At 38.2% G+C, this 20,992-nt stretch overlaps 2 protein-coding genes across 16 annotated transcripts in view; both read right to left on the bottom strand.

The window, feature by feature from the left end:
- The window catches only part of LOC135223646 (nucleolar protein dao-5-like), a 63,219-nt gene extending 48,738 nt beyond the window's left edge, over positions 1-14,481 (bottom strand). For 2 of the 8 annotated variants that reach the window (XM_064262291.1, XM_064262292.1), the window contains exon 1: positions 13,453-14,478. In XM_064262291.1, coding sequence (XP_064118361.1) covers positions 13,453-14,340 — 888 coding nt within the window. In that variant the 5' untranslated portion in view covers positions 14,341-14,478. Of the gene's footprint in view, positions 1-7,980; positions 8,364-8,586; positions 9,222-12,117; positions 12,190-13,452 lie in introns of those variants that run through there. The other 6 variants (XM_064262289.1, XM_064262290.1, XM_064262294.1 and 3 more) reach the window with 6 other exon arrangements.
- LOC135223644 (unconventional myosin-XVIIIa-like) overlaps positions 1-20,992 on the bottom strand; it is a 1,035,943-nt gene that overhangs the window by 163,154 nt on the left and 851,797 nt on the right. The window lies entirely within an intron of this gene.

The raw sequence follows: 20,992 nt of genomic DNA, 5'->3' as shown, positions 1-20,992 counted from the left end.
TCCCATCCATCAAAAGTAGGTTTACTTATTCATTGGAATTGTTCATTAGATCCCTATCAAAGATTTCAAGTGTGTTTTTAAAAAAATCTTTCCCCTCTCCATCTAAAGTAGTCATCGCACACCAGTCATAGACGTAGACGTAGTCATGGTTCCTGGTTCAACAATATCGCGAAGAGGCGCTAGAATTCAGTTCACAAATGAATGTTGCTCAACAACATTACACTACTGTATTGTCTTGCTCTCTTGTGGTGCTTCCATGAGTTCCACTGCTAGGACCATTTTCTAAACTTTGCCGTTCTCTAACAATTTGGTTCATGTCTGTGTGATTCTCTTCAGTATATTAAGCCTTCTTGATATCCCTTAAAATGAACTAGCACTTACTACATGCAGTGCAATAATTGCCTCTCGCTCAGCGGGGGATGTTTCTTAAACCGATAAATGACAAAATGACATTCGATTCCCGCGCACATCATGACATCGAAAACAGTAGTGAGGTCGCATGATTCACACTGTTAGGTTATCATTGTTTTTTCTTGTTTTTATCATTGATAGCAATTTGTGAAGTTTCCAATGTTTTCTGTAAAATTTAACAAATAGAATTGTTCAACTAGCTTCAAATTATTATTGAAATGATATTGCGAGGACTATGTTTACGCGATGCTACTAGTGATAGGTGTCTCCTACTTAATTAGTAATGAATCATCATGTATGACAGTGGTTGTGATATGACGTCTATCACTGCGTTTCGCTCACGTAAATTATGCTATAAGGAAAATAGTTTTACACAATAATATAACATGATGCTCTAAAGATCAGTGACTGTTTTTACCGTCATTACATAAGATTTCTTTCATTTTCGAAAAGAGAAACAGATTAATAAGGCATGAATCGTGCGTCTGGCAGGTGAACGAAAAACTATGAAACTGCCACAGCTAATATGAGCGTGTGTACATGCTTGCTGGCTTTCCATGGCTCTAAAATCGTCAATAATTAACCGAATTTAAAAATTAAAAGTTCTTTGCAAAAGGGAAAAAACCGCTTTCATATTCATCAAAGAAATTAAATGTTCATTTTATATGTTATGCTGTTATCACATCGTCTTAGCCGACACGTTCTCTGTAGCCTTGCTCCTTGCTGATTCCTGATGGCTGTAAAATCGTTAATAATGGTCAGATTTTCACAATTTAAGGTTCTTTGCAAAGAGGAAAAGGAGGCATGTTATATTCATCAAAGAAATTTAAAGCTTATTTATACATTATGCTCCTATTGCACCTTCATACCCGACAGGATCTCTGTATACTTGCTACTTGCTAATTCCTGATGGCTGTAAAATCGTTAATAATTATTCGATTTTCAAAATTTAAAGTACTTTATAAATCATAATAACATAAATTAAAGTGGAGGCACATCTATGACACTGCAATCGCATAGTCTTGGCCGAAATGTTCTAGCTTAGGCTTAACTGGTGCTTTAATGCTGGTGACTCCTCTCTATGAGCACATCGGATTTTCTTTTTAAAGAAAGTTAAAGTTGTAGCTTTAACACATGTATGTGGGCTGTTTTTACTGTCCTTGAAAGAAAATTAATTTGTTGTACTTTTGGCCAATCTTTTTACACTGGCAAGGCGAAGATTCTGCTGACGTACAATATGATGGAATCTTAAAAGCTTTGGGTCTGCAAAAGACTGTTGCATTTAACTACGTTAACTTTATAGATATGGTGTCGCACTGGAAAGTTCTGGCTGTATATTAAAATGCTATCTGTAGACAATGTGACAGTCACTGACAAGTTGACAAAACTGTTAATGTCATTGTTAGGCCTACTAATAATACCAACAAAAGCTAGGCCTACAGACAGGTACAGTAAAGGCTACATTGCCTCATGTTTCAAGGTGACAGATGAGAGTCATTAATTCACAAATTATTGCAAATACAGCATACTACAATAAATTCATATTTGTGGAATGTGATACCCTGGTCTCTGCTGACGGAGTTACTAAAGTAAAAAATTTTATGGCAAAGCATTGCAGCCCTTTGGTTGTTTGGGAACGCTGGTTTACTACAGAGCTTGGCATGCTTCCACACAAGACTGCAGCCCCATGCCAGCGCGCTCAAAAGTCACGTGATTTCTGTCCAGTAATAATATATGTTACTGATACTGATCACTGAGCAATTCTGTATTAATTTCCAGCTGACAATACATACTATCCTGCTATAAATAAACCATTTGACATACGACTCAGCATCATAAGGGAACTGAACTGGAAAGACAGATGATGAATCTGCAATTTAAGCGTTGATTTATAATTGCTCTTCTGACGAATCGTTTACTTGAACTTAACAGCGGAAGCGGTGTACATCGAGATGGCATATTCCCTGAGCTTTCGTGAATACATACTGGTGAGTATTGAGTTAAAAACTTTTCTTTCTTATTTTACATCTTAGGAAACTCGCAATGTTTACTCCATTACCTAAGTTTATGCCCAGATGATCACCACCCAATGATTTATTCTCTCGTTCATATTCGTTGAGTAAAGGCTTTGGCGATGGTGCTGAACTTGTTTGTGTTTTCAATCAAGTACAGAAATCCATAGTCTGTATTAACTTCGTATGGATGGTTTGGAATTTAATGATTCTTTGGACCTATTACACATGAGGCCTTTATTTTAAAACTCAAACACACGGGATATTGGGAGAATATTTCTTAGTAATATTATCGGACTTTTACGAATACTTTGAAAAACGTAGTTTTTGTAAACACTATATAACTAAGCTAATGTAATCTCTGTTGTTCCACGTGGCCATTATTATTAATATTGTGCATGCACTACATATGGTTTTGAATTGAATTGAATAGAGCATTTATGCCCAAGGCCAAGCACTGGGACCTATGAGGTCATTCAGCGCCGAAACGGCAATTGACAGTAAAAGGTTTGGAACGTGTAACAGGAGGAAAAACTCGCAGTTGCACTATAAATCAATTGTTAGGTGAGGGTGGAAAGTAAGATGGAAGAAAGAGAATATGAAAGGAGGTACAGTAGGTACAGTATAAGTAATGAAAGGGGTTGCAGCTAGGGGCCGAAAGCACGCTGCAATGAACCTCAAGTCATGCCTAAAGTGCACGACATGAGGGTGCACTGTCGGCACTACCTCCCCCCTTCGGGGTACATCTGGTTTTGCCTAGAAAAGCCAGTTGCTTATGCAGATGAAGCTTCTCTGTTTGCATCAATCTCATTTCCCGATTACTGACCTGTGTTTGTGTTTGTGTTTGGTGGATCCCTTCACAAGAATCGAGCAGATTCCATAACCAGGACACCGTGAAAATAGTGGAGATTGAAGAAGAACCCTACCAAACCAAAACACGAAGGATGATTGCTAGTAGATCTAGGACACTGGATCCCCCACTAAACATATTTTTATTCATACTGCTGAACTAAATACAATTCGTTCAAAATACTGGATGTTATTCCTAAGTAAATTCACATTTACGAAACAGCAAGTCTATCTCTTAACTGTGTGTCCCGGTTTGGTCTTTAGCAGCTGTTTTATTCAACTCTTGGTATTAACATCTGGTACCACTGTTCCATGAGCTCATAGTGCATGCTTATAAAACAAAGATATCTGGTCATCCTTTGCAATCCGAGTTTCACAAACTATATCATCAGCGACATAATATTTAATATGCAGGTAATTCTAACACAACTTTTATTTTAAAGTGAGGGTCACAGGCAATTTTCTTTTAATTTTATTCTAGCTACTATGACCAAATTATGGGTTGGTCTTCCAAGTCATCTAGTAGAACATTTTTTAAACAAGCTCACACGTGTCATTAGACAGGTTGCGTTCTTATTTTATATTTCTCTTAAGTGGCTAAATCTTCGGTAATTCTTTTTCCTTACTAGCCTGATTTCCTTATGAAGCCCTAGGTCTTTTAGTATTTGACTTTTCTGACTAGTTGCGTCTTAACTAATCGTAATTGTTCATCAAACCTATAGGCTATATCCCAACCAAAACTCAATATTCATGAATGGTTTTGTTATAAAGTAAAATAAGAATTTTGTACTACTTACAGTAACGTGAACACTCAAACATTCAATTTCTCACAAGATACAGAAATTTTCCTCTTTATTGAAGCAGTAATCATCATCGTTTTGAGTCTCTCTCTCTCTCTCTCTCTCTCTCTCTCTCTCTCTCTCTCTCCTCTTCTCTCTCCTCTCTCTTCTCCCCTTCACTCCCCCTCCTCTCTCCCTCCCTGCTCTCGTCTTCCGTCTCTCCTCTCTCTCTCTCGTGACGCAGTAGCAAGCCTGCTCAGCTCACCAACAGTAAGACTCTCGAATCGGGCGGATAATATTTCTGTAACCTGAGCAGTTATGTTCTTAGTTATAAGTCAACCGTTGTGGGTCGCAATTGTGGTCGAGAGAGAAGCGAGTTTTATTCCTCTGCCAAAGTGTAAACCATCAAAGAGGGAAAAGGTACTCAACTCTCACCCAACCAGGGGTGGTAGCTACCATTCGCCAGACAGTCTCACAAAGAGAAAATCCTAAAAGCTAAAATACATGAACCAGTAACTGTTGACAACAATGAGAAGGCGGAAATACTGAGTCATGAAGTGGATGTCAGTCAGAAGACAAGGGTGTTGCGCCCCATTTGTTTTCATGGAGTCACCTATTTTGGATGCGATGGAGGCATTGCCCTGCCTTAGCTGTGCACACACGGACACACATGCAATTTCACATATTAGAAAGGCACACTAACACTGATACACACACAACTATTCTTTGCAACAAAAAGTGAAGCAATTTTACTTCGGTCAAAGTATGTTGGAGGATAGCCAAGAGGGCTATGCGCAGGGAACACGGCTCCCTCAGCATTCCTGACGCTACTTCTGTTGCTTAACCCAACAGAGAACTACAAGACCAATTTCGCTGTTATATAGTGTGACAAACATAGAACCAGATAAGATACCGCAGCAACCTTCAATATTCTGAGAAAATAGAAATTTTTACGACTTGTACAATAACTCTGAATGCAACTTTTCGAAAGTGTTTCTATCTTTACACAAAAACACGTGTTCACGTGGTTTGACATCTAATTTCATGATAGCAAGTCATACTTTCCTTCATCATTTCTTGTCAGGACAGAAATTCTTCCTTCATCGTTTCTTGTCAAGACAAAGAAATTCTTCCTTCGTCGTTTCTTGTCAAGACAAAGAAATTCTTCCTTCGTCGTTTCTTGTCAAGACAAAGAAATTCTTCCTTCATCGTTTCTTGTTAAGACAATGAAATTAAGTTTAAATCAATCAATGAAAAGACGTGAAGGAAAAACTCAAGTATCTCGACTACCCTTTCCTTGAAGATCATCTGAAGTTTGTCTGTGAGCGCAGCAGCCTTTGTTTCATGATTGCATGACCAGGATAAACTGCATTTTCAAGAAAATCCTTTCAAATTCTCTCTTCCTTTCAAGGGCATTTGTCTTCTTAGAAAATGAATGCGCAGGAGGCCGATTACAAAAGAGGCAACACTGATCAAGTTTATTAAAAGCGTACGAAAATCACTCATATTTGTAGTGGTTTTCGTAAGTATCTAAGAAGCCAGATGTCGTTCAAAGGACGAGAGAAGTTAGAAGGATTTTCTAGAAAGTGCAGTTTATCCTGGTCATGCAATCATGAAACAAAGGCTGCGTTGACAAACAAACTTCAGATGATTTTCATTTGTTGCTAAAATTGCTTTGCAATATACCGTGTTTCTGTAAAGGGCGAGGGCATTACATGTGCTGTTGGTGCGAGTCGCCTTTCATGAATGTATATATATACACACACACACACACACACACACACACACACGCATATATATATATATATATATATATGTGTGTGTGTGTGTGTGTGTGTGTGTTGTGTGTGTGTTATAACATACATACATGAGATGTACGTTGAAGCCCTCAGTTCAAGAAAATCTTACAGAAATATATGTACGATATTTTTTTTCACTTCTTGTAAAAGCAAGAACAGCCAAGACGGCGAACGAAAGCCGTGCCTACCATTCTCTTAGTCATTAAAAATTCGATACGGCAGATTCGCCTACGTTGCTCCTCCCATCCAAAAGCTCCCCTCTCCTACAGCTAAATGGACCCCATGGTCATAATTTTCCACACCCGGTGCAGTCGTTCCAGGCAACAGTCAACACCCCAAAAAAGCCAGCGCCCAGATGTGACAGACAAAGGACAAGGAGAAATAAGACGGCTGGAGAAGCGAGTCTGAGAGTCATTCCTATAGCAGACTCAGTCCTGTTCACACGGGAAATTTTCCGTTCACTCACACGTCTTCTTACTGTCCGGGGTTGAAACTTCTCTCCCTCTAAGCTCATTACCCCGTGCCTGGCTCTACTCAAGACTCCTACTGTCAAAACACAAGGTACGCTTGGTTTTGAAATTTGCATCGATGCACAATTCTTTTCCTTCCTTAATTACCGTCTGCTCTCTTACATATAACTAATTCCCCATTGCATCTCCTTCAGAGAATAAGTGAAGTAAAGAAATATTTGTGACTTGCATTCAGTGGTGTTCATATATATTCCGAACTCTTAATAGTGTTAAGTTACTTATGCTCCCTGCCTTACACAACTCCCAATTACATGAATCGCGTTAGATCGAGGGCTACAGTGCATCCTTAATTTGCAGAATTAGGAGAACACAAGAAGTTGTGTACCACATCTCGCGTGTTCTACGGTGCCAGGGTGGCAACCATCCATCCCAAGTCCCAGGGTGTAAGAATGAAGAGCTGCTGATAACTATTATTTTATGATTGGTGATGACTGAACAATAATTTTATATCTTTAAATTCCAGGTTCTTCATAAAAGGGGTTTACATTTTCTGGGGTTTTCATAGTGGTACTATTTGATCTGTTAATTAACGTAACCTAATGCCACGGAGCTAGTGTCTTCAGCTCCTATGTAAAATTCTTCTGAGTGACATAATAATAATCTTAGTTAAATGTAGCCTTCCTTACATTTATTTACCTTAAAATCATAATTTCTAAAACCTTTTATCCCCTGTTTTCTATTGTTACCTGCATGGCACGCAGTCTTGTCAGATGTCAGTTAATTTTACAGTAAATGATAAATCTCACGCAGCCACGCACGTAATATATATACATATATGTACACACACACACACACACACACACACATATATTATATTTATATAATATATATATATATATATATATATAATATATATATATAATATATAGGTGTACACTGTAATCGCAGGGCTATTGAAATAGAACGAGAGGTTTTTGCAGCCTTCAATGCTCACTTTCATTTAGTATCAGAGCTCAATTCGAACTAATTTCACGTGAAATATCTAAGGGTAGTTTCGCAAACTTTTAGAAATTCATGATATAATGATGCTAGAAAATTAGTTTTGCATACCCATTTTTTATCAGTGGAATGATTTACTTTCACAAAACATAAAAAACCCAAGTTGAAACAAATTGACATTTTTCAGAGAAAGGCTTCATTTCTCCGACGAAAAGTCTTAGATAATTGTAACTCAGCATCGGTAGCTATACAACCATTTCCACTGGGTAACATCTTTTGAATACAATGGTTGATTCTCCAAGACTCTTTTTACATTCTGACAAACCGTTCATTATCAAATCGCCACACGTATGCAACATTTAAACACAATCACAAAATGATTTACAATTAGTCCGAATGACGACAAGGCCGACAAAAACCAATATAATAACTGGCACTTCACTTCATTCCACAAATCTCACATTTCTGAAACATTCAATCCAAACATTTGAAAAGGGAAAAAAAACCGCTTTGACGACCTGCACAACAGAAAAGGACGAAGAGAACTAAAACCACAGCGAAAAGAATAAAGGATGCGAAAAGCACTGATCAAAGGATGCTGACAATGAAGAGGAGGAAAGGTTTGTTTCATGGCCGAGCCGTAGCTTTATCCAAATCTAACCGCATCTGCCGCCTGCTGCTCGTTTCTTGCGGGAGGAGGAGGCTGCACAAAAATCCACAATGGCTCCGGCTGGGGCATCTTCATCTTGGAAGTGGAAGTGGGTCGGAAACCCTTACTCATGATGGCGGTGAGATGGGGAGTGGACTCTGTTGCTACAAGTTGAATTCAGCACACTTGCTGCTCGCTTTTGTCTGAACACTCGGCATCAGTGCATTTCCTTCTCAGAGATTGGAATCAAAATGAAAATTAAGTCTCCTCTCGCGACTTCGTCTTCTTCATCAAAAATCAAAAAGTAAGAAATCTGATCCTCTGATTCAACAGTAAGCTATCTGAACGAAAGCATTTATTTTTTTAAGACTCGTATGCACGGATGTCTTCAAGCTCTACGAAACAGAAATAATATATCCATTTATAACAACAAACAATTGTTATCAATCTTAAAATACATATTACAAGGAAATCAAATCAGAAACTAACAACAAGACGCCAGAATCTTATAAAAAAAGTAAATACCTATTACTACGAGGCAATATTATTTCAATGCAAAACTAACCAAGTAAATGGAATCTTGGATTTTGTAACTCGCGTAACTAAATAAAGAATTACCTTTGGGAGACTAACTCATTTTTCCTTTTCTCTTTTTCATTCACTTCAACGAGAATTGGTGAAAGGCCAAAGTGGTTTCCTCGGTAGCATCCTTCGAAAGTCATTACTTACAAAACAAAACAAAAAATCTGTGATTCTTCTGGTTCCTTCAATCGCGTAAAACAGACTTAGTAAGGCCTTCGAGTTTTCACTTCCTTGACCTCATATAAAAAAAAAGTTCTTTCAAAAGTCTTCTGATGTGTTCCTTGATACTTATAACAGAATTCAAAATATCGTAAGGCAACGATTTTAAGAATACTGTGGCATAAAAGTGAGTTCTTAGTTCAGATGGCCATCAAGAGAGGGAACCTCAAACACTGGGTTGTAGTCCTCTACTGAAACGGCTTCTTCCATAGGAGACTGACCATCAGACCAAGACTCTTTCGATCGCAGTTTCTCGAGGGAGGGGGATGGCGGCAGAATTTCAACAGTCGTTCGATCGAAAGTCATTCAAATTTCTTTCTATGACTAAATAGGAGGGGCCATTTTATCTTCAAGTTCTGTTTCCCTCAACGGCGATAGCACGAACACCACCTCACTTGCACATCCCCCCTCACTCCTCACCAAGGGCGAAGTGGACAACACGCCCACCAAATCACAACTGACTGACCAAGGAAGTTTTATATCCCAGCCTCCGCCAATGCCACCACTATCACCAACTGCCACCAACGACACATTCTTTGAGTCGAGTCCCTTGGCAGCCTCGACTAGCTTCGATTTCCCACACTCGAAGGTGTCACGTTGAAAAGCAACACCCAGAAGAATCACTGCAATAGAATACTCCTTTTGTGTTACATCCACTAAACCGCGTCTCCTCCTCATCACTTCATAAATGAAACTGCCTCACACACACACACACACACACATCCTGGAACCGTCACCTTAAGCGCGACAGCACACAACATCATAAGGAGTCTGGGAAATATAGCTGAACAGCAAGCAGGACTGAGCTCGAAGTTGGACACGCACTCTGTTAGTACTCTGACCATTCGTTTCAGAATAAAAAAGAAATCGACGCTCGCCTGCAAATTCCGAAATCTAAAACACAAACAAACGGACACAATTAATAAATCATGACTCAACGCTCCACACAAATTCTTGGCCTATTATTTCCTACAAATAATATGCGCCAAAATATTGTCTACTCGTTCATCGTTTTACAATATTGGCTCTTCGAAAAAGACTTTCGACAAATTATTGTTTGCTTGTTTCTTGAGAGAGAGAGAGAGAGAGAGAGAGAGAGAGAGAGAGAGAGAGAGAGAGAGAGAGGAGAGTAGAGAGCAGAGGAGAGAGAGAGAGAGAGAGAGAGAGCTGGCTAAAGTGAAAAGCTAAGCCAGATGAAAGACAGACCTCCGAAGCACTCCCTAAACGCTTATCTGAAACCTTGCAGGAATCGTCATTTGCCGGATTCCGTCACTGGTGTTACAAACATCAACCAGCCCAGGAAATGTTGTCAGATTTGATCTACTGTTCTTTGTTTTCGTAATGTTCGCTGGAGGATTTCTGATTTATTATGACATACAGAATTTAAAGAAAAAACTTGAAAAAAATATTGTATTCCGACTCGAAGAGTATCATGAAAGTATTTTTCTTCGGTGAAAATCACCTAAATTTTGCTTTAGAATACAATGGACTACGATTCGAATGACAAGGATTGAATATCGAGAAGTGGCTAAGCCTCTCCTAATGACAAGAAAAATTTACCTGCGTAAAATTTCGTATGGTAAATATTTGAGTATAGATCCCTTACTGGGATCAAAGCGTTACTGCATTATAAGGCAGTCAGTCAATAGATAAATTCCATAGACAGTATACTAACTAAATAACGCTTCTTTCTCAGAATGACCGAAAAAAAATAAAAGGATATGAAACCCAGAAAACTAGTCTAAAGAAATACAAATGAAGTGAATCAGAAGAGTAAAATCGTTGAAAACAACATGAACGCCCATCAGCCGACTTAAAAATGAAAAAAAACACATATATACTACAATATTATATATATACATTATATATATATATATATATATGGAATGTATATAATAAATATATATATATATAAATACATACAACAATATCTTCATATATATATGATACTAGTAGTAATATTAATATAGTCTAGTATAAATCTATAATATATATATATATATATGTGTTTTTTTCATTTTTAAGTCGGCTGATGGGCGTTCATGTTGTTTTCAACGAACGATTTAGCTCTTCCTTTGATTCACTTGCATTGTTTGTATTTATCTCGTTCAGTAACCAGGGAGTTTTTCTTGGCATTCAGGTATAATCAAATATATAGATATATATATATATATTACACATGGATATATATATAATATAAAATAAATGTATGTATTATAATTAATATATATATGATATTAATATTACATATACACATATAATTATTGTATATATATATATTTAGTATATATATTATATAAATATATATTATTATATATATTATAATATATATATATATCTTTATATAATTAAATATTTATTATACCTGATTGCAAGAAACTCCTGGTTACTGAAACGAGAAAATATGAAGCATGTCTCTTACCTAGGATACGCACATTTACAAAAGTTGAGGAAACTCAGGCATCAACCCGTTGCAATTACAGATGAATTCAAGAGTCAATAACTGGTGAGCGTAGGCCTACCTATTTCACCTTATGTATGCAAAAAAAAAAAAAAAAAAAAAAAAAAAAAAAAAAAAAAAGCTTAATACAATCATGCTTCTGTCATTACAATCATTACACTCTCTATTGCTTTCCTCATACTTGTCGAGTATAATTAAGCGGCTTTACCTGAATCGGCACTAGAATAAGCAATGGTAATAATAATAATATGAGTAAAAGGTGAGAGTGCTTCTTAAATCCAACCAGCTCTAAGGACGTTCCGGTCTGAAACATAACAACCATCATCAATTCCATGGATACAGGAGAGACCTCACTAAATGTTAGGAGAGAAGTTGGTGCTAGTTGCTTCATTACCCAGTTAGCTATATAGCTTCTATGTAGTGGCAATTTATCTCAAGAATGAGGGATTTTGTTAAAATCAATGATTCCGTTCAAAACAAAAACGTCACAAGGCATTATGAACAACAACATGACTGTTCATTAATACCTCATTTAAGATTAAACAGGAAACAATTGCATTTAAATTAAATCATCATACTGTACTAAACATCCATTTAAAACAAAAAGGAAAAAAAACGAAGAAAAATACAATAGCTGCATGAAAAGAAAGGCGATATTATAAGCTGAAAGCAGTGCATCTGATAGTAGCGTTTAATCTTTGAAAATGTCAAGTTAGTTTCTTTACCAATGATGAAATGATCAAATTTTAGTCCTTGAGATAATCCCGTTAAAAATGCGTTGGAAGTAATGAGGCGTCGATGTGTTATAAAGGCGTTAGGTCTGCCTAGAGCTTACGTGGACCTTTGGCCTGCCACGGCTGCTTTGCGCAAATATCGCGGGTACCCACCTTATCTTTGGAGGTCCCGACACCTTTTAAAACGCCGGCTAACCGCTCCTTCATTTCTTCTTTCCACACACACTGAATGCACATACAGGTGGGGGGGAGGAGGGGAGGAGGTGGAGATGAAGCCGAATAGTGAAAAGAAATACACACACGTCAGTACGGAAACAGATTCAAAATCGCTAAGAGTTTCTAACAGCATTTACAATCGAATATCAAGACACACGTAACTGTAGGTGTCTGGTTCGTAAGTCACTGCAGACTTCATTTGCACGAGTGGTGTTTCTGTTCACCGTGTGCCTGGCAACTGGGCCGCGAGTCATTTTCGGTATTTTTCTTTCTGCCAGTATTTCACCGTCTTTCATCCCATGAAGTGGGGCTTCCCCTTCTTTCCCCTTTAAAACAAGAGGATTCTTTATGTTCTGATATTTTCATTTACTCTTAGAAATTAAATCTTAGACACCAAGATACCTACCTACATTTCCCTTGTGCTGTCCACTACAAGCGATGTCTAGGACAAACACAAAGCGTACAAATCCAAAACAACAGCCTCCGAAACCGCCAGAGATCACAGAATCTATTATTAGACATAAAAGGGCTCTTAAAGGAAAGCGTCCATAATTTCCTTTACCACCAACTGGCTATCTATGCAAAGAATTACTCACATGCTAAACCCAACATGATTAAATTCTACCCTATAACAAAATGTATGATGAGTACTCACTCACACTGGTGTGCTTTGTCTTGGCATCGTATCACCAATTCTAATATAATACAGAACCTCTTCCTCAATTCAAATTCGTCGCAGAGATTGTTACAAGTCTCAAGAGAAACACGCCAAGTTACAAATACCAATATAAACAATAAAAATCGGGAACGTTATGTTCTTTAAAAAAAATGATCATGACAAACTCTACAGAGAAAATGAACTAAATTTATTATGAATTTAAAAATTATACTAGCGTATTTCATCAACAGATCTATCCCTAACAAGAAAATTTATCCTTACATTGATGTCAATTTAAAAATATAACTATATTAGTAATATGAAATGCACTGTTATATGTAACCATCACTTCAAGGAATGTATGCAAAATCCAATTAGGTAAATCGATGATCAATTTTGGCACAATTAGATCTGTCTGTAATCATACAAACTGTATGAGAATCATTTTTAACAAATTTACAACTAAGAAAAACTACCCAGTTACTTCTTTTATAAAATATTTAGGTCGTGTAAATAACGTCCAGAAAATGAACTGAGTACAACATGATATTAAGAATGTGAACAAAACCCTTTAGAGCAAAGAGCATTTAGGGACCACGCCCCTTGATGACTACCTTGCTAAGATCGGCGGAAGTGTCGTCGGAAATATCAAAGACGTCAGTAGAGCGGGGGACATCGTCGTCGGTATCGAATCCATCAAGAGAAGAGTCTGTGCTCGAGAGGTCGTCGTCTAATTGGTCCTCCTCGTGCTCCGCGATGGGCGCCGCTGCCGTCGACTTCCTCTTAGCCTTATCTCCGCTCTTCAGAGACTCCAGATGCTTCTCCGCCTTCACTGCAATGGAAGCTGCTGAGGTGGAACGTTGAGATCTGTAGGAGAGTCCGAGGGTAGAAGGTTCGGGAGACTCTTCTCGCCCTCCAGCAGGTGTCATGGACTTGCCGCGATGTCTCCAACCCCCGACCATTCCTCCGGACCGAGACTGAACAACATTGTGGTACCGGTCAAGTGTATGGTCACTTTTCTTCAGAAATTTGTCGATCTGACGGGTGAGCCCTGACGAGGGGGCTTCCGGAATGGCGTGAGCGGGTTGGACGTCCACGTGTTTGTGGATGATGCTGGTCTCTTTCCCCATGAGAAAGCTAAAGCCGGCATTGACCACCACTGACGCATTTTCCGGAATGAAGTCGTCATCAGGGAATCGTCTTCTAGGCGAGGAGGATGCAGAATATCTGCTATATCTATCTGGCGACTTGGAGTACTCGAGGCGACTTCCTACAGGTGCCCGGGGGGGCGGAGACGCTCGAAAGGCCTTGGGAGGAGATGTCTGCCTCCCGAGGTATCCTCCAGTGACGTGACCGGGACTGCCATGAGGATAACTGAAGGAAGGTGGAGATGCTCCTGAAATGTCATAAGGGAAGCGTGGGGCGGATGTCAGGGACGAGTGTGGCCCTGAAATGTAGCTCGGCCATGGGAAGAGAGACGGCGGCCTGCTTCGATTATTCATTGCGGCTGTTCTTAATTAAGGTGAATGAACAGCCTTGGGCAGGCCTTATGGTCGTCAAAGTCGGCAGAAGCATCACCACTAAACACGTCCCTTTCCCACGCACCCCACCATCACACTGCCAGTGCCAGCAGCAGCAGCAGCAGCAGCAGCCGATCTGCCAACAGCCACCACGCCAGCCACACTAAACTTAGCAAACCCACCAACCGGACGCCTTGTGCCCACCCGCACCCGCCCTGCTCATCTCTCGTCCTCCTTTATCTGTATCACGACGCCCATCGGCTTCAAGGTAAAACATCAAGCTATGCAAGGTTCAAAAAGATCGAACAATGAAAAGAATGCGACTGTTTGGAATATCAAAATAAATACAATGGGATAAGCCCCGAATGAACGTTCACTAAAAAAGGACATGAAGTCCATATTCAACAAAGAGCCGTTTTCGTTGAGCTGACTAACCGTTAGTTTGAATAAAACCGGTGTACAAAATGCAAACTTCAAATCATTAATATATTAATTTTTTCAACCCACACAATACTGCTCAGTGCTTCAATATTGAGCGTGCTTGAATTTTAAGAAACTGAATGCAAGTCCAGTCAACATGAGCAAGTGACATCATTCGAGAAGTGGGAGGAAAATGTAAACAAATGCAGCAGCTAAGTCCCAAACAACGGATGGCAGACCACACCTCAAATTATCATCAAGTAGTATCTACGATACCACATGCTTAGAAAAGCTGATCTCCCTACATTCAAACTTATCGATAAAATACGTATCAGTTAAAATAAGTAACACACATATACACTTATATATAATATACATAAAATCTATAAATATACATATATTTATGTGTGTGTGTGTAATTTTGATAACCACAAAACCGCATGCCCTCTTAACTTCTAGGACTATCTTCATTTTTCTCTTCATTTGTGTGTGAAGAAATCGAGAAATAAAGAGGGCATTGTAGTGATTAAAATTACAAACGTATCTCGTAAAAAGTGACCAGACATATATATATATATATACATATATATATATATATAGATATATATATATATAATTATATATAATATATCTATATATATTATATATCTTTATATATATTATTATAATATTTAAAATATATATATATATATATATATATGATATATATTTATATTTATTATATTAATTATAATATATAATAAATATAAATAAATATATATATATATATATATATATATATATATATATATATATACACACACACACACACAACCCAAACGGTGTTTCAATTACGAATTCACCTTATACTCAGGATAACTTAAAATGTAAACGACAGCATAAAAAGAGTGCATCTGTCGGCCGAAGAGCCAAATGAATGACCTTTCCTCTAAACTAACCCAAATTCCTCAGGTTCGAATCATACCCGGGCAGAGGAGCTTACAAATTCTAAATTTCCTTTGGGTGTAAGTTGTTCACAAGAATAAGTGGACTGGATATTAATGGGACTTCGTGACTTGATATATATTAGTGTATTTGTTTTAAGAAGAAACTGTCATGGGACTTCCATAAAATTACTACACGACATGTAGAGAACAAGACTTAGTAACTGCAGTGTCAGAGACAATGTTACAATGGTGGAGGGGGGGGGGGATTACAAAAATAATATCCCTACTACGGTACAGATATGAATAAGTGTGGCATTAGTATAATGCTGTGACTGTAGTCAATATCACGCTGGAATGCAAAAAGAATGGGCCTACAGTGATTTTAGTCAGTCAAAATCTGTGCCTGGCTGGATTTAGGGGTATGAGAAAGATTTTTTGTGCTAGATTATTTACACACAAATGTAACAATTTCATAAAGTAAGATGTGAACTGGTGGAAACATGTTTCCAAAGAGGAATATCCACAAGTGTAAAAAGAAAAGTGGAAATGGTTAGGAAAAGTCCGTTGTGTCGTCTCCTGGTTTGAAATATTTGTGCCCATCAAAGCTCATAAAGAATACTTGAAATTAAATGCAAGTTTTATTTGGTTAAAATTTTGTAATAAATGTAATTTAGAAATAATGAGCTTAACAACAAGATATGAGAACAGTATATATGAAAAAAATGGATGAAATATGGGCTAAAGTCAAAGAAATGGCAGTGAAAGGGTGCGAGAAGTATGTTAAAATTCCGAGATAGTGACACAAAATAGAAAGGAGTGTTAAGAGCAAGAGCATAAAATGCTTGTGATAGAAGAAAGTCGGAAGTGAACTTGAACACGAATACGGTTGTTAATAGAAGCAGAAACCAGGTAAACAGAGCAATTGATGTTCATAGGGATGACTGAAAATGGCTGACTTATATAGGTAGTACGTATTCTGAAGCATATGTAATTTTGAATGTAGGAAGGGACTGCTGAGCCAACTATCCTCTATGTATCCATGTTGATGTTTGTTAGGTAAAAGGGACTGAATGTACGATGATATCCTGGTGAGAAGTAGTATATAGTTTGGAAATATTTGGGAGGGAGGAAGATATACAGGACTAAAATGTGCTCGATACATGGAGTGAAGAGTTTTAACACTGGAAGGGCATAAATATACAAGAAACAACTGACTGCATTCAAAACAAAGTTGAATAGTACAGGGCTGGTTGAGGTTTGGTGAAGTGCTGACAAATCTTCTGCATAGGCACATTGTAAAAGCAAATATTGAGGCAGTGTCCAACACCTTCCCTCTTATATCAGTGAAGATATAGCCATCTTGCACCTAATCAATAACACTATCAATACCATGCATCTCACTTTTATGTTCCTTAATTCTTTTTTTTCACTTTTACATTCTCCTGATCTGCCTATTGTCTAACATATGCACCCAGTTCTTCAAAATATTCCCAACATCAGAAAGGGATCATTTTCATTAATTCAAAGCACTCTATACCTACCAACAATAACATCTACGTACTTGTTTATACCTTATCTCTGTCCAAATCACACAACACTCACCTCTCTTCTTCTTGCAAAGATTTAGATTCTACCTGACATATCCTCCTTTTTATCACCATTTCTTTATTCCTGAAACATATAATCTACTTTTTCTGCAGTATACGAAAAGAAATTCTCATGATCCCTGTATTCTATAAAATCAGAGAATACATCACCATTGTCTTCTCAATACAACCTGAGCTACCCCTTCAAGGGCCTACATCTCTCTCTCAGCCACAACCAAAAAAAAAAGAAAAAAAAAAGCACTTTGCCCTTCCAGAACAGCCTGCCCTTCCACACAATTTACTTCTAAGTATCAAGGACTTTTTTTCTGCACAACATCCACCCCAGTAAATTCACCCGATATTTTACCTAATTTTTCCATGTTGTTTTGCAAAATGACTAAATGGATTGGTATTTGCCTAACTAGAAAAAAAGCTGTCCATTTATGGAGCATTTCTAGACATGAGCAGGCTAAAAAAATACTTCACTAGAACCAATACTTTAGCAAAAATACAAAGATTATTCTCTCTCTCTCTCTCTCTCTCTCTCTCTCTCTCTCTCTCTCTCTCTCTCTCTCATACAAGCATGTTATATACAAATCATTTGCATATCTATAGATAAAGCAAGGCATTATTCACTGCCATACACTTCCACTTATTTGTAGATCAACGGTTTATCCTCCATGGAGAACAGTTCTATCTCCCATGCTATAATTATACCACCACAAAAAGATCATCAACATATCGACCCCGCCCACATTTCATTCAAACCAAATGGCACTTTGTAGGCCTTAATAGGGCCATTCATTCCAACAACTTTCTTTCCTCATCTGATCAGCAATTTTTTAATTCTTCTCCATGTTTCCTCATGTCATCTTCACTTAGTAAAAACTACTTCTAATCTATATCTGTAACCCTTACAACCCTCTTGACTTACTACAAACTACATGATTCATCTCAGTGTCCATCATTCTTCCCAATCCAAAATTTCCTTTCCATGAACGATTAATGGCTTTATCTATTCCATTAGAAATTTCACTGTACACTGTCATAAACACTCATTTCTAAATACTCTCATCTCACCACTGTCCATCACATTTGCTCACTAACTCCTATACACATTAACCACTTCGTTTTCTGTAAGGCATAGAATGATATCTCTTTTATGTGTCTCTGGAAGGCGACAGAAATAAGGAGAAAGGGGCTGATGATTCTGAACGAGTCCTGTACTATATCAATATCTCTTTGAGTAGAAGGGAATGAAGAAGGCATATAAGTAGGCCAAGGATGAAGTGTGGGCTAGAGTTCAAGAGACAGAGGTGAAGAGAGTAAGAATGGGCTATAGGAAAACCAGGGAGTGAGAGTGGGAGTGTCTGTGGACATATGAGGGTAAGATCTTTACTGAATTATTTGACAGTATCTAGCATCATGACTCCTATGATCACTTACACTTGTAAGGAATACGAAGACGGAATAAAACAACTGAATGGTGGAATAAGAAAATGAAGAATGAGAGAAAGGAAAAAAATGATTTAACATAAATCTGGAAGCCAAAGAGATCATGACCAGGAGGGATGTGATATAAAAGTGAGCATGCAATGAAAGAAGGGTGATGGTAAGCAAGAACTTTTGTTCGACAGGAAGTATAAGCAGAAGATACGATTACGTAATAGACATCACAAAATAATAGTTACGAATTGTGATATACTGTCTGATATGAATGCAGTCCATGATTTGACTAAGTATTTTAAATATTGGTGGGATGTGGCACACAGAGGAAAGACGGAACTGAATGATGCAAGAGTGAAAAAGATAATTTAATGTTTAAGAATACTTGTGAAAGTAACTGTTGAAGAAATAGGGGTGGGGGGGGGGGGGGGGAAATTATCAGACTTGAGAACGAAAAGCCATTATGACCATGCAGAATTAGAGAATTGAAAAGACAAGACCATGTGAAATTAGAGAATGAAAAGACACCAGGACCATGTGGAATTAGAGAATGAAAGGACACCAGGAACATGTGGAATTTAAGAATGAAAATACACCGGGACCATGTGGAATTAGAGAATTGAAAATACACAGGAACATTTGGAATTAAGAATTTAAAATACACCGACCAGTGGAATTAGAGAATTGAAAATACACAGGAACCATTTGGAATTAGAGAATTTAAAGACACCAAGACCATATGGAATTAGAGTATATATTACATATATATATATATTTTATAGCCGGATGCCCGTCCTGACGCCTACCCTCCCCATTTATCCGGGCTTGGGACCGGCTCTGAGTTGGACTAACTGGTCCCTTCCAGTGGCTGAGTTTATATATATATATATATATAGGCTATATATATATATATATATATTATATATATATATATTATATATATATATATATATAACATACATAAAACTCAGCCACTGGTAGGGACCAGCCAGTCCAACTCAGAGCCGGTCCCAAGCCCGGATAAATGGGGAGGGTAGGCGTCAAGACGGGCATCCGGCTATAAATTTAATCCAAAACCAAATAAATATGACAGTGTACTTTCATCAGGAATCCGATAGATAGTACTATTGCGTCCCCAGTAGGTGTTGCACTGGGGCCTCGCCTGCCCCTTATGATAAATGGGCAAGGGCTACTGGGTAGTGGGAGCCCCCAGTTAAAGAAGCAAGTCCAAAAAATGAGAAGAGTGGAGAGAAGGAAGATGGAGGTAGCTTTTAGAGTTGAAACTTTGAACGTTGGCACGATGTCTGGAAAGGGGAGAGAGATAGCGGATCTGATGGAGAGAAGAAAGATGAAGCAAGAGAGCTGGGATGTGGATATAAATTGCTGCATAGTTGAGCAAATAAGCAAGATAAAAATGGGGTGGGAACAATTTTATCGAAATGACTAAAAGACAGCATAATAAGAGTGAATAGGGCAAGTGACTAAGCAATGGTTGTGAAACTGCTTACGCCCTAGATGGAATAATAGTCAACATTGTGATAGCTTATGGCCCTCAAGCAGGATGTGATGAAGTTGAGAAAGGGGCGTTTTGGGAGGAAATGGATCGTCAGTTGAGAGAAATACCAGCAGAAGAGAGATTAATTATTGGTGGTGACATGAATGCACATGTAGGAAGGACCAGAGAGGGTACTGAAAGGATGCATGGTGGCTGGGGAGTTGGAGAGAGAAACGACGGGGGAGAGAGAGTTGCTGACTGTGCAGTGTCATTTGATTTCACTATTGGCAACACCTGGTTTGAAAAGGAAGAAAAAATCTGTACATTACATACAAGAGTCGAACAGGAGATAGTAAAATTGATTTCTTCATGCACAGAAGATCACATCTGAGAGAGGTGAGAAATTGTAAAATTTTAAATGGAGAGTGTGTGGCAGCACAACACAGGGTGGTGGTAATGGAATTGGAAATAAGAAACAGTAAAAGGTAGGCCTGCACGTGACCCACCAACAATCAAGTGGTGGAAGCTGACACAAGATGAGGAAGCAAGGCAGGAATTTAAGGAGAGAGTGTTGAAGGAAGTTAGATTGCAAGAATGGTGGAATCACGACAGTATGGCGATAAAGAGAGTGGGTGGGGAGGTGCTGGGAAAGACATCTGGAAGGGATTCACCTGATGATAAAGAAACCTGGTGGTGGAATGATGCAGTGAAAGAGGCGACGAAAGCCAAAAAATATGCAAAAAAGATCTGGGAAAAGTATT

This window comes from Macrobrachium nipponense, chromosome 10, assembly GCF_015104395.2.
Source record: "Macrobrachium nipponense isolate FS-2020 chromosome 10, ASM1510439v2, whole genome shotgun sequence".
Classification (NCBI taxonomy): domain Eukaryota; kingdom Metazoa; phylum Arthropoda; class Malacostraca; order Decapoda; family Palaemonidae; genus Macrobrachium; species Macrobrachium nipponense.
The sequence above is the reverse complement of the archived record's forward strand: the minus strand, read 5'-3'. Positions and strand labels throughout refer to the sequence as shown.